Source organism: Saccostrea echinata, unplaced genomic scaffold (assembly GCF_033153115.1).
Source record: "Saccostrea echinata isolate AGI-Se365-2 ecotype Australia unplaced genomic scaffold, CSIRO_AGI_Sech_v1 ptg000054l, whole genome shotgun sequence".
Classification (NCBI taxonomy): Eukaryota; Metazoa; Mollusca; class Bivalvia; order Ostreida; family Ostreidae; genus Saccostrea; species Saccostrea echinata.
The window spans coordinates 57,616,062-57,631,415 of NW_026889803.1; the positions used below are offsets into that span (position 1 = coordinate 57,616,062).

General features: G+C 34.2%; 1 protein-coding gene across 1 annotated transcript in view; it reads left to right on the forward strand.

The window, feature by feature from the left end:
* Nucleotides 1–3,792: 3,792 nt before the first annotated feature.
* LOC133205990 (platelet glycoprotein 4-like) overlaps nt 3,793–15,354 on the forward strand; it is a 33,679-nt gene continuing 22,117 nt past the window's right edge. Inside the window, exons 1-2 of the mRNA XM_061341894.1 lie at nt 3,793–3,813; nt 7,678–7,812. Coding sequence (XP_061197878.1) covers nt 7,690–7,812 — 123 coding nt within the window. The 5' untranslated portion in view covers nt 3,793–3,813; nt 7,678–7,689. The remainder of the gene's footprint in view (nt 3,814–7,677; nt 7,813–15,354) is intronic.

Here is a 15,354-nt window from a genome sequence, read left to right on the forward strand (position 1 = left end):
ATACATGCTCATCAAATTACCTGATATGCGAATTATACAATGTTACATGTATATTTCAGATTTTCTCAAATTCATTGGCATTACTTGCAAAAACCGATAGAAAATCAATATATTCGAACAGTGCAAGTCTGACCGACACAATCTGGAAAAATCAGAAAACTTTAATTTAATGGTTGGGGTTACGATGTAGACTTGAAATTGATCACCTAATTATAATATGTAAAATATTCATGTTACAGGAAAAAAAAACCCACTTTTTAACTACTGTGTAGTAGATGAGAAATTAATTAAAGAGTGGCAGTAAAGATCTTGTTTACTAGATTATCAATATGTCGTGAATTTCATACCCCAGTAGACAATCGCTGGATTAGTTATGCTTCAATGCACGTGGCACCTGTGAAACTGGTAAAAATTGTGACAAAAATACACCTTCTTTGGTCGACTAAATAAAAATACTGTTTGATAAAATAAATTTTTGGTACATAAAAATGAAATATTCTCTTCTTAATTACTGGACTACTTTTCGATCTTTTTGCGAAAGGGAGGGGGGGGGGGTATTGATCAGGACTGGCAACTGAGCAAGTGAGCTAGGTCAAAACTAGATCTATTTAAACAATGTGATCATCATTGCTTGGGTATGTTGAAAGACTGATTTTTTTAAGGGTGGAGGGGGGGGGTATGATAAATTCTTACGTACGATAAATATTGATTTTATTTATTTGTCATTTTAATAACATATTCCTGGAGGAAAAAAATCTCGATTATATACAACTTATAAAAAAACAAAAACAAACAAACAAAACACACACACACACACAAAACACACACACACATACAAATGAAAGAAAAAAGAAAAACACCAGCATGATATAAAATGTTTTAATTTGAAGGACCAACAGAAATTCTATTGTTGGAAGCATTCACAGTTATTAGTCAAAATTACTGATAAAATCTTTGATTTTTGGTGACTCTATCATTTGCAGTGATGACTTAGATTTTTTTTTCTGAAATAATTTGTAATACCGCATATTACGTCAACCAAACACAGGTAACATCAATTTCTAGGAGGAAAGTATATAAGATCCTTATGATTTGGGAGCATTAAATTTTTGTTTTCAAATCAGTGATTTTTCTACACTTTTTAAATGGGGCCTGGGCCTTTACAATTGGGAAAAATTATCGACATTTGTGTCAAATTGGGAAAAATTATTACTAAAGATTGAAATTAACCTTAATTGACAGGTAAAATAAAATATATAAGTAAATGTAACATCTTTTTCACTGGTATTCAAAATATTTACTACAAAATAACAAATTAGACACAGCTCTACATTTATAACTTTTTTTTAATCTTTGAAAGTTGTCATTAATTGAGACTGTCCTATAATTCCATTCTTTCTTCTTCTTTTTTTGCCATAATGGTAGACATAAGAGAAAATCCTACTCATAATAGCCATTGAAGGTGATACACATGTATAACCTGGCATGATTTATAACAAATCCTTTTTTTCTAACTAGTTATTAAAGCTTTTTAAATTACCCTTATCATATTGCTGCAATATTAGTTGCATCTTCTGCGTGTTACAGAAACATTGGAATCAGGCTTATTGTAGAACTACTAGTACTTTGATTTACAAATAAAGCTATGTTTCGCCGGTTCACATGCATCTTACACTTTCATACGATGCATTTAGTTTGACATGGTCGATGTGTTTTTCTATGTCTTGTAAATGCACAAAATAATCAGCTGTTCTTCACTATTATTGACCGAGAACAATAGTGTTCCATTTTAGATAAGTCCTACATAAAAAAAAATTCAATATAACAAAAACAAGAAAGGTTTTATTTTGGGAAAAAAGCAAATGAAATTGGGAAAAAATCGGTAATTTTTGATAGGGGAAAGGGCCGATATTCGGACCTAAAATGGGTGTAGAAAAATCACTGCAAATTCTTAAATTAAAAGCCCATGCACATAATTCAATACATTGACAGGTATAAAATAATAAAATGAAAGTAAATTTGATCTGGAAGTGATTTTTGGGAACCAGTGACTGCCGTGTACACTTTCAATAAAAAATGGACCTTAGGAAAAACAGATAGTTTGAGGATTTTTATTTTTCTTTAATTTTACCATGAGTTTAAACTGCATATTCTAAAAAATAATTGCATCACATTTGCATCATTGTGTTTACCAGTCATAACAATTAAAAGTGACGTCATTGATACATAGTTCGAAACGTGCGGGCTGCGTCAAGTTTGAGGACGATTTTAGGGTACGGACGAATTTAGGGTATACGACGATATCTGTTGAGCAAAATTCCTAAAAATATTTTCCATTATATAAATAAATGTAGATTAGAAGTTTTTAATGATATTAATGATGGATATTGTGTGTTACTTTACGTTTTAAAATTGTTATATGGCAATTCATAAATTTGATACTAATTAAGTCACTTAGTAACACACATTAGTAAGTGTGTTTTTTATTAACATTAACTCAGATGAAAGATTAGGTGCATCACCATGATCTTAAGCAGGTCCAGTACAATCTAATAAATCTTGATTTAGCTATTCAAAATAGCTTGATTAAGCTATTTTATCACACTTTTTTATTCAATGTGCAAGTTTTCAGTATAAAAATAAAGTCGCACAGTGAAAGTTTTCAACTTTGAGCTGTTCTGAAAACAATGCGTAATAAAATCACTCACCAAATTATACCTCCTTGAAAGATTTTAATTGTACTCAAGTTCTATAAGTTTTAGGGTTGAAGTTCAAGTTCTTTATTTCTTTGTGTCATATGACATATGACACATCAGAATACTGTACATATAAGTAATAACTAAACATTATATATACAGTATTATAATTAAGGTATATGCCAAAATGACAGTGGGCATAATAAATAAATAGCAAGTATATAGTTTGTATAAAAAAAAAAAAAAAAAAAAAAAAAAAAACTGTATTGAAATAGCTTTATCAAGCTTGTAGCTATATATAGCTAATTCAAGCTATATAGCTAAATCAAAACCCAAAGTTTTTTTTTTTTTTGTTGTTGTTTTTTTACACTGGGCCCCTTAATCTCCATCACCTGATGGAAACCAAGGTTTAGAAACCAAGGATGGTTAAGTTACTGATGATGTGAGATCTAGTGAGAGAAGAGATGTCATTAACTTTATGAAGATGTTGCTTGACTTCAAAACCCCATTCCACTCTGCAAACACCATCAGAATTTTGTGATGTCTTGTATAATCTCTTGATCTACAGTAGCAGTTTTTTTGCTATTAAAATACATTTGTTAATCTGTTATAAATAACTGTTTCTTAATGTGCATTTTACAAAATGTGCTATTAACTTTATAAATTTATACAATGCCCATCTACAACAAAATCACTGCCCAGTTTTGTCTACTACTATAAATAGTAACACAGATGATACAGACTATAAAGTGTGTGTGTGTGTGTGTGTGTGTGTGTGTGTACTCTGTAGATTATCATCTCAGTCAAGATACAAACAAGAGAACTACTAACAATGTTGATAAGTAGGCTGCAGATAACACACAATACACATCACATAGATACACAGATGACAATAAGCACCTGTGTCAGCAAACACCTGTCCCACCTGTACAGATATTCTGTAGGATAAAGTAATATATATTTATTCAGAACTTTAATTTATATTGTGCAAGTTGTTGTAAATTTTAGGCATGTAAAACAGTTGAAGAATATAATACATATGAAAAGGAATGTTATTGTGTTTACTAAAGCATGTGAGGAGAAAAAGTAGAACACTATAGTATAGTTTATCTTAAAGGTAAGATAATATTTATAATGACATATTATATAAGTGGGTACTTAAATCATTACAACTTCGAGTAAGTGATTTAATTGTTATCACAATAATGTCTAAAACGTTAACTAAAACAATTACATGTATGTATTGGTTGGTTTAATTGCTTTACATCACATACACAGCATTAAGAATCTTGTGTCGCATTTAAGATTTACATGAAATTGCAAGAAATAATATGTTACAAATGTATTTAAACTGTAAGGCATTGAATTAGTTAATGGAAAACTACTTGCATTAAATGGACAAAGTACAAAAAAAGTCAGTAAAATAGAAATGAAGTGTAGATCATTATATCTCATTGTATCTCATTGTATTTATCATTTAAGTTTAACCTTCCTTCCTTCTTCCTACTTTCAGACAACATCACTTATAATTAATTGAATTAGTTTCTGATTTACATTATATGCCCTTGGCTATTAACTAACATTGTATTTTCGTATTTCATACCTTATAACAATAGACCAGAAAAGATTAAAATTACCCGTAGTTGAAAGCTCTTCTTTAGATAGTGTAATTATTGAGATCATGGTCCCAGGGTGGTAGGGTTGGGCCACAATAGGGATTATGTAGGGAAAAATCTTTAAAACTCCTTAATAGCAAATCCATGATGAATCGTATTGATGTGGAAGCATCCTCTGGTAGTGTAGATTCATTTTTGTTCAAATCATGGCTCCTGTGTATAGGATGGGGCCACAAAAGGCAAAAAAAAAAAAGTATTTTGATGAAAAATCTGATGCAGAATAGGGTGAAACGATTCACTGCAGTATTGATTCACCACAGCATTTTTTCTCAGTTTGATACATGGTGCAAAATATCCATTTTCGGTTCGGTTCATATTTCCGTTGGGATCATTGTTCAGTCAGTAACTAAATGGTAATTAAAATCGAAATTTCTGTAAAATTCTTTTAAAAGGCTACTACTCCTATAGTTTTAGTCTGATTGCAGTCTTGCTACAAAAAGAAATGAAATCAAGGATCATTATTAGTCCCCTACTGGTGAAACCGCAGGGGACTATAGGTTTCCTCTGAGTCTGTCTGTCCGTCTGTCTGTCCGTCCGTCCATCTGTCCATCTGTCTGTCTGTCCCTCTGTCTGTCTGTCAGTCTGTCCCGATTGGTTTTCTGCACTTTTTTCTTAAACGCTTGCAGATATTGAGCTGATTTTTGGTATGTAAGTGTATCTTGATGAGTTACAGATCAAGTTTGCATTTTGTTCCGCTTCATTGATTTTTGACGGAATTACGGCCTTTTCAATTTTTAAGGGTTTTCCGCAATTTTCTTCTAAACGATTGTAGATATTGAGCTGAATTTTAGTATGTGGCTTTACCTTGATAAGTTATAGATCAAGTTTGCATTTCGTCCCGCTTCATTAATTTTTGACGGAATTATGGCATTTTCAATTCTTAACGGGAACCAGATTACACTTGCCAGTAAGGGACTAGTATTGCTAATGCAATACTCTCAGAATGCTTGTTCTGTATATATTGCTGTTGCAAAGTTTCAAGTCCAAGTGCTACTTTTCCTTTGTTACAAGTACAAACCAGTAGAGCTACAGTCTCAACAGAGACTTCTGGTTTTAGAAGAAAGATTTCTGTAAAATGGAATGTATAAGGCCAAATTAAATTAATTAATAGTTTCTCAGGCCAAAAATTTCAAAATTCAATGAGGCAGGCAGATTTTTTTTTTTTTTTTTTTTTTTTTTTTTTGAAGCAGGTGTTGTACCTTCATGCAACAAAATGATACTGATTCTTACTTTTAACATTATAATTATAATATATATCCATTTGAACTTAAAATAATGTTATTCCAAACATTTGTTTAAAAGTTAATTAAAACTAGAGGTACTGTGAGCACTGAGCTCACTAAATGATTCCCCCCGCCTCCCATATGATTATAATGGCAAAGTCCATGTTTTGCCCTGGGAGACCCAAAATGAGTGTCAGATCCAAAAGTAAAATAGGAGGTGCACAATGGCACTATGTAACAAAGATTCTGTATAAGTCTCATTAAATTTCATTCAGTGGTGTAGGAGGAGTTGCGGATAAGAGATAGGTACCTCAAAGCATAACAGATGGACGGACGTACAGCTAGATGGACAGACGTACTGACGGACAGACGGACACCCCGATCACTACAAACCCTTCCACTTTTCAAGCGGGGGGGTATAAAAATACTGTATTAACAAGTAATATATTGTTTATCGAATAAAAACGACCATCTATTAACATTTATGAAAAGGGGAATAACTCAGTTTTCTTTTTCAACTTGGAAAAATAGAAAATTGAGTTATTCCCCTTCTCAAAATGTCAATAAAATTGATCAATGTGGCATTTTTTGACCTGATGCGGTGATGCCTGAGAAACTATTGATTGATTTTTTTTTGCCTATAATGAGTATTATACATTAGATGAAGCCCTCGGGGAATATGATTTTTCCTGGCCGAATAAATCTTCATATTTCCTCACGATCATGCAATAAATGTATAATATTGTTAAAGGAAATTGCAAATTGATTATGAATCTCATTTGAAATTTAAATTTAAATACATGCATTTTAAAAATTGGTTTTTTAAATGCATTCATCTTCCTGTTTATTCATGTTCCTTAGCTTCCTGTTTTTTATTTTATTTCTTTACTTTGGATATTTAGATGCTACATGATCAATCATACTGTACTGTATCAGTTGTAAGCATATATATACTCCAGTTTTGAATTAATGTTATTGGAAATACTTAAAACTATCTATCAGTAAGAACTGGTAAGATATTTTTTTTTTCAAAATTGAATTTTTAATGATTAATTTTACTTTTTATTGGGAATTAGGTTTTGATTTACTTTAATTAACATATTAAGATAATAATTCGTAGTTTACCTGTTCATTGATCACAAGATATTTATTTTAAGAAAATTGATATTAAAAATAATAAACGTGCATATAAATTATGCTGATTATGATTATATGAAAAAGTACCAAAAATGTTCACCAGGAGTTACATGTATTTCTCATTGTCAGATACCCATGGGTGATTTCATCTTTTACGTATACCTACTCACCCAGTGATGAGTAAAAGACGAGATCACCTGTGGGTATCTGACGATGGTTACCGGTATTTATGTGATACCAATGTAATTAATATGTATTGTTAAGATACTGGTTCGCATGGGAATATTTACACGAAAGATTTCTTATCATGTGTGTAGTGTATTAAAGTTACGTCATGCATAAACTTCAACAATTGAAGTACCTTGCTTTAATCCCTCAGACCGTCAGTTTATTTTTCATTTCACTCAATCTTAAGTAGCAAATTGAGTAAAAAAAACCAGACTGATTATAAATTATTATTCTGCAATTTAAGTATATAATAATTGATTGTTTTCCAAAATCAGATTTATAATACTTGGTACACAGGAAGTAAAATACATGAATATCTCTTTAGAAAACACAGAACAGAACATGCATGAATGCATGTTAACAACCACCAAGCTTACTAAGTATGTGGAATAGAGTTATCTTTCCTTGATCATGTTTCTGCAATCTAAGTTACCGTGAGCAAAAATCAAGGCCCACCATCATACAAATTTATAATAAATTTTTATGTACCCCATGTCACACTGTTTCCCAAAAATTCTTTGAATTTGACAACTTTTTCAAAAATGAAATTTGACCAGAGAATATTTATATTATAATATTATTTATAGAGAAAGTTTTTGTAATGCTCTGAAGTTTGGCCGACAGTTTAAATTGATGTAGTTTAAAGGTCTAGTGTTCATGGAGGGTTGTTTTGTGAAGAATTTAGTCATATAATAATTTGTTAATCTGTTTTCTCAGGGCAGCAGAGAGATGGCTTGGAGTATAAAGAAGAAACTACAGTATTGTGGCTGTGGATTTGGTGTCCTGTTCGTAATTGTGGGTGTTGCACTCATTCCTATTGTTGATTACATTGTCAGGAAAGAAATTGAAAAGGTAAGCTTGTATTTCTCTATTCAATTGTTAAAATTGCTTTAACATAATTTACATTTACACAGCCATTGCCATCAGACTAGTGTTCCTCATTAGCTGATCCATTAGATACATTTGCATACTGTAAACCAACTTTTATTCGCGTGCGAGAAATATTCATGGGTTTCTACTACTTTAACTCGCGAATATTTATCGCTGCGAACCATTTATTTTGCTTTGTTAGGTCACCTGAGTCACTCAGGTGACCTATTGCTATCTGTTTTCGTCCGTCGTCGTGCGACGTGCGTCGTCCGTCGTGCGTTAACTTTTGAACATTTTTAACTTCTTCTCTAAAACCGCTCAACCAATTTCAACTAAATTTGGTATATAGCATCTATGGGTGAAGGGGAACATAAATTGTGAATTTCATGATCCCTGCCCCCCTGGGGCCTGAGGGGTGGGGCTAAAACCACCAAAATTAATGCAATCTTTAAAAATCTTCTTCTTTACTCCTGGACATCAAGCAGTCAAACTGTTGGCATCATTGTAATAAGCATGGAGCCCTCTACCAAAATTGTGAAATTCATGGCCCCAGGGTCAGGGGTTCTGGTGTTAGGGCGGGGCTATATAGATCATATAGTGAAAGTGCATTATTTCTTTGAAAATCTTCTTCTCTGCTCCTGGGTATTAAATAAAGTTACTAAGTACATAGTTATGATGAGCAAGAGTGCCTCTTCCAAAATTGTGAAATTCATGGCCCCAGGGTCAGGGGTTCTGGTGTTAGGGCAGGGCTCTATAGATTATATAGTGAAAATGCATTAATTCTTTGAAAATCTTCTTCTCTGCTCCTGGGTATTAAATAAAGGAACTAAGTACATAGTTATGATGAGCAAGAGTGCCTTTTCCAAAATTGTGAAATTCATGGCCCCAGGGGCAGGGGTTCTGGTGTTAGGGCGGGGCTCTATAGATTATGTAGTGAAAAAGCATTAATTCTTTGAAAATCTTCTTCTCTGCTCCTGGGTATTAAATAAAGTAACTAAGTACATAGTTATGATGAGCAAATGTGCCTTTTCAAAAATTGTGAATTTCATGGCCCCAGGGTCAGGAGTTCTGGTGTTAGGGCAGGGCTCTATAGATTATATAGTGAAAATGCATTAATTCTTTGAAAATCTTCTTCTCTGCTCCTGGGTATTAAATAAAGGAACTAAGTACATAGTTATGATGAGCAAGAGTGCCTCTTCCAAAATTGTGAAATTCATGGCCCCAGGGGCAGGGGTTCTGGTGTTAGGGCGGGGCTCTATAGATTATATAGTGAAAAAGCATTAATTCTTTGAAAATCTTCTTCTTTGCTCCTGGGTATTAAATAAAGTAACTAAGTACATAGTTATGATGAGCAAAAGTGCCTTTTCAAAAATTGTGAAATTCATGGCCCCCCAGGGTCAGGGGTTCTGGTGTTAGGGCGGGGCTCTATAGATTATATAGTGAAAATGCATTAATTCTTTGAAAATCTTCTTCTCTGCTTCTGGATATTAAATAAAGTAACTAAGTACATAGTTATGATGAGCAAGAGTACCTCTTCCAAAATTGTGAATTTCATGGCCCCAGGGTCAGGGGTTCTGGTGTTAGGGCGGGGCTCTATCGACTATATGGTGAAAATGCATTAATTCTTTGAAAATCTTCTCCTCTGCTCCTGGGCATTAAGGTGATAAACTAAGTACATAGTTAAGATGAGGAGGTGGGCCTCTTCCAGAATTGTGAAAGCCATGGCCCCTGGGACAGGGGTTCTGGTGTTAGGGCAGGGCTCTATTGATTATATAGTGAAAATGCTTTAATTCTTTGAAAATCTTCTTCTCTGCTCCTGGGTATTATTTAAACAAACTAAGTACATGGTTATGATGCATAAGGATGCCTTTTCAAAAATTGTGAATTTCTTGGCCCCAGGGTCAGGGGTTCTGGTGTTAGGGCGGGGCTCTATTAATTATATAGTGAAAATGTATTGATTCTTTGAGAATCTTCTTCTCTGCAACTGGAGATTATTTAAACAAACTAAGTGCATGGTTATGATGCATAAGGATGCCTTTTCAAAAATTGTGAATTTCATGGCCCCAGGGTCAGGGGTTCTGGTGTTAGGGCGGGGCTCTATTGATTATATAGTGAAAATGCATTGATTCTTTGAAAATCTTCTTCTCTTCTTCTGGAGATTATATAAACAAACTAAGTGCATGATTATGATAGACAAGGATGCCTCTTCCAAAATTTTTAAATATATGGCCTCAGTTTTGGGGGTTCTTGAGGAGGGGGGGGGGGGGCTCTATTGATTATATAGTGAAAAAGCATTAATTCTATTAATCATTAATTAATCCTGTCTGCTCCTTAGTGTTGAGCTGATAAATAAATTGCTTAGCTATGATGAAAATGGGAGCTTCAAACAGAATTTTTAAATCTTGTGGTCCTAGGGTCAGTTTCTGGCATAACGAGGGGGGGGGGGGGGGGAGGGGCTTTTGATAATTTAGTGGAAAAGTGTTAATTCTTTGAAGTCCATAGTTATGATGATGAGGGTAACTTTTCCAAATTTGTAAATTTCTTGACCCTTGGTCTTGGGTTCTGGTGTTAGGGTAAGGCTTTGTTGAATCTGTAGTGAAAATGCATTGTACCTGTGAAATTCTTCTCTGCTTCTGGGCATATTGGAAGCAAACTGAGTAAAAGTTTAAATGATATGAGTAAGCGTATTTCTACCAGATTTTTAAACATCTGCACCATTGGTCTAAGCATTCTAGTCCTGGGCAGGGCTCTATTAATTTGTATTCTACTGAGAGAAGTTATTCCCCTTTTCCATTCATCTTTGATAATTAATCACTGTAAATAATGTATTTGAAAGGTTAATAGAATAAGATAATTATGCAAGAATGTTTATCGTATAATTAAAAAAGTACTTTCTTAGTTTTAATAAACAGGTAGACCTGTAAGTAATAGATAAATAAAAATAAGACAAAAACAACTTATCTTATTAAAAGTTCTTCAAAGACCATAAGAGAGGTCAATGCTAGAGGTCTTAATATGGGTTTAAAATAGTACAGAAGCACTAATAGTTTGTTAATAGTCTGCATAGTGTTAAGTGGGGGACAGATTAGAACTTAATTTATGAGTTGTTACTGAATACTAGACTAATTATTTTGTTGATCCTGATCTTCCTACTTCTCTTGCTTTAGGGCAACAAAGCTTCAACTATCAGTGTATTTAACTTCTAAATTATTGTATTATACTCAGGTGACCGTTAAGGCCCTTGGGCCTCTTGTATTTTTAATGTTTCTTCAATCACGAAAATTAATCGTCGCAGATTGATTTCAAACCGACAAATCGCGAATAAAAGTTGACGTGAATAATAGTTGGTTTACAGTATACTGTGGAAATCCTTAAAATTCTTGTGGGCCAATTTTCATGGATTTCTTAAATTTTGCAGGTTTGTGGGGATGTTATATCATGTACTCACTCATATCTACAAAAGGAGAGATGATTCTAAAACCCTAGTTATTTTATTAATTCAAGGAGGATGTTAATTTGAGGATGAGGGGTACCAATAAATTGCACGAAAACTGGGCCACCTCAAAATCTAATGATTCCACAGTATATTCATTTGATTTTAAAACAGTGTTATTCTTATTACTAGGGCTGTGCAAGAATATCGATATTCCGGTATATTGCGATTCATTAGCAAAAAATATCGTATTGCGATATGTTTTTCCAGTACTGATATACCAGCAAACTGCTGGGCTTTTGATTTCTTAAGTAAAATATGAAATTTAATATGTCAGAAACGTTTTCAATCGTGTCAAACAGTACCAAATGGTAAGGTTGCTGTTGTATGGTTGTATTTTGTTCCAAAACTGTATTCTCTTTAGAGAAGTGGACAGGCTTTTGCCTACATCAATGCAGATGTAGGCGAAAGCCTGTCCACTTCTCTAAAGAGAATACCAAAACTGTAGTGAAATCAATGAAAAAAAATTTGTAGCAATGTATTTATAATAGTTTTACACAGGTTGCTTAAAGATGGAGGTGAATGAAATAAGAAAAAGAGCATTTAACTGTCATTGCAGGGCTCTAATTGGCGACTAATTTAGTCGCCATGGTGCCTAAAAGTTTTGATTGGCACCTAAAAATTTTCCATAAGTCGCCAAATTGGCGACCATTTAAATTGACTTGGCGATCGTGGAATTCTGGAAAGAAACTGGGGGGATAAGCCGAGCCATATGCCTACATAACGATCGATAAAAAATCAATAAATTCATTTTACAAAAATTTCACTTTTTGTTGAATTAATGTAATGCTTATTACCATTTGCATACAAATTTGACAAAACCTGAATACTGTAACAGCGAAAATGATTCTGATTAACACAAAAAATGGCATCACGCTCAATTTTCACAAAAACTGACATAAATTGGATGATATAACTACATTTTTAAAATAGAGTGGGTCATCGTACCATTTTTTTGAGAACGATTAATGAAAGGCAATGGAAAGATGTTGCTTTTTACACTTGCAAATATTTGGTACGAAGACCCACTCTACATAAAAAATTAAGTTAACTTACTTAAATTTTCACCGTGGTCTTAAAAAATTCTAAGTCCAAATACGCTTGCTAAATATAGAGAACTGTATGCTATTTAAATGGGTATGTATGTGTGACTCCGTGGTACAGTAGTTAGCGAGGAGCTCTTTAAAGGGACGTTTATTGAGGAAAGTGTTCGAGTCATGCTCTGATTTTTAGGTCACCTGAGTCACTCAGGTGACCTATTGCTATCTGTTTTCGTCCGTCGTCGTCCGTCGTCCGTCGTGCGTCGTGTGTTAACATTTGAACATTTTCAGCTTCTTCTCTGTAACCGCTGAACCAATTTCAGCCAATTTTTGCATATGGCATCTATGTGTGAAGGGGAACAAAATTTGTGAATTTCATGGTCCCTGCCCCCCTGGGGCCTGAGGGGTGGGGCTAAAACCATCAAAATTAATGCAATCTTTAAAAATCTTCTTCTTTACTCCTGGACATCAAGCAGTCAAACTGATGAAATGATTGTAATAAGCATTGAGCCGTCTACCTAAATTGTGAAATTCATGGCCCCAGGGTCAGGGGTTCTGGTGCTAGGGCGGGGCTATATAGATCATATAGTGAAAGTGCATTATTTCTTTGAAAATCTTCTTCTCTACTCCTGGGTATTATTGAAACAAATTGAATTCATAGTTATGATAAGCAAGGGTGACTCTACCAAAATTGTGAAATTCATGGCCCCAGGGTCAGGGGTTCTGGTGCTAGGGTGGGGCTATATAGATCATATAGTGAAAGTGCATTATTTCTTTGAAAATCTTCTTCTCTACTCCTGGGTATTATTTAAACAAATTAGATACAGAGTTATGATCAGCAAGGGTGACTCTACCAAAATTGTGAAATTCATGGCCCCGGGGTCAGGGGTTCTGGTGCTGGGGGGGGGGGGGTATATAGATCATATAGTGAAAGTGCATTATTTCTTTAAAAATCTTCTTCTCTACTCCTTGGTATTATTGAAACAAATTGAATACATAGTTATGATAAGCAAGAGTGACTCTACCAAAATTGTGAAATTCATGGCCCCTGGGTCAGGGGTTCTGGTGCTAGGGTGGGGCTATATAGATCGTATAGTGAAAGTGCATTATTTCTTTGAAAATCTTCTTCTCTACTCCTGGGTATTATTTAAACAAATTAGATACAGAGTTATGATCAGCAAGGGTGACTCTACCAAAATTGTGAAATTCATGGCCCCGGGGTCAGGGGTTCTGGTGCTGGGGGGGGGGGGGGGGGGGGGTATATAGATCATATAGTGAAAGTGCATTATTTCTTTAAAAATCTTCTTCTCTACTCCTTGGTATTATTGAAACAAATTGAATACATAGTTATGATAAGCAAGAGTGACTCTACCAAAATTGTGAAATTCATGGCCCCTGGGTCAGGGGTTCTGGTGCTAGGGTGGGGCTATATAGATCATATAGTGAAAGTACATTATTTCTTTGAAAATCTTTTTCTCTACTCCTGGTTATTATTTAAACAAATTAAATACATAGTTATGATAAGCAAGAACGACTCTACCAAAATTGTGAATTTCATGGCCCCTGGGTCAGGGGTTCTGATGTTAGGGCAGGGCTCTATTGATTATATAGTGAAAATGCATTAATGCTTTAAAAATCTTCTTCTCTGCTTCTGGGTATTATTTAAACAAACTAAGTACATTGTTATGATAAGCAAGGACACCTCTTCCAAAATTGTGAAATTCATGGCCCCAGGGACAGGGGTTCTGGTGCTAGGATGGGGCTATATAGCTCCTACAGTGAAGGTGAATTATTTCTTTGAAAATTCTCTTCTCTGCCCCTGGGTACTATTTAAACAAACTAAGTACATTGTTATGATATGCAAGGATGCCTCTTCTAAAATTGTGAATTTCATGGCCCCAGGGTCAAGGGTTCTGGTCAAAAGGGGGGGGGGGGGGGGGCTTTATTGATTATATAGTGAAAAATCAAAATTTCTTTGAAAATATTCTTTTCTGCTTCTGGTTAAAAAGCAAAGAAGCTAAGTATATAGTTATGATGAGCAAGTGTGCTTCTTCCGGAGTAGTGAATTGCATGACCCCTGGGTCAGATGTGCTGGTATAAGGGTGGGGCTGTTGATAATGTAGTGAAAATGCATTAATTCTATTAAATAATTCTGTCTGCTCCTTAATGTTAAGCAGTTAAACAAAGTGATTACTTATGATGAGCAAACTTGAAACTTCTGGTTCCAGGGTGAGAGGCTCTGGTGTTTCTCGGTGGTGAAGGGGTGGGGGGGGGGGGGTGGGGGGGAGGTGCTCTATTGATAATATAGTGAATCTGTAGTGAAAATGCATTATTTCTTTAAAAATCTTCTCTGCACTTGGGCATATCAGAGGCAAAAAGTGTAAAAGTTGTAATAAGGAAGGGTATTTTTACCAGATTTTTGAACATCTGGACCATTTGGTCAAGTGTTCTGGTCCTAGCCAGGGCTCAATTAATTTGCATTCTACTGAGAGGAGTTATTCCCCTTTGCTGTTTACTTTTGATAATTAATCACTGTAAATAATGTACTTGAAAAATTAATAGAATAAGAGAATTATGCAAGAATTTTTATTGTATAATGCAAAAAGTATTTTCGTAGTTTTAATGATCATGTGGACTTGTAAGTAATAGATAAATAAAAATGAGACAAAAATAACTTGTCTTATTAAATGTTCATCAAAGACCAAGAGAGGCCAATGTAAGAGATAGCAACTGTCAACAAAGAATTAAAATAGTACAAAGCACTGATAGTTTGTTAATATACTGTATGGTGATAGTGATAAATGGGGAACAGATTAGAACCTAATTTATGAACTGTTAATGAATAGTAGACTAATTATTTTGTTGATCCTGATCTCCCTATTTTTCATGCTTTTGGGCAACAAAGCTTCACCTTTCATTTCATTTTAATACTCTATGGATCCTCTAAATTGTTGTATTGTACTCAGGTGACCGTTAAGGCCCTTGGGCCTC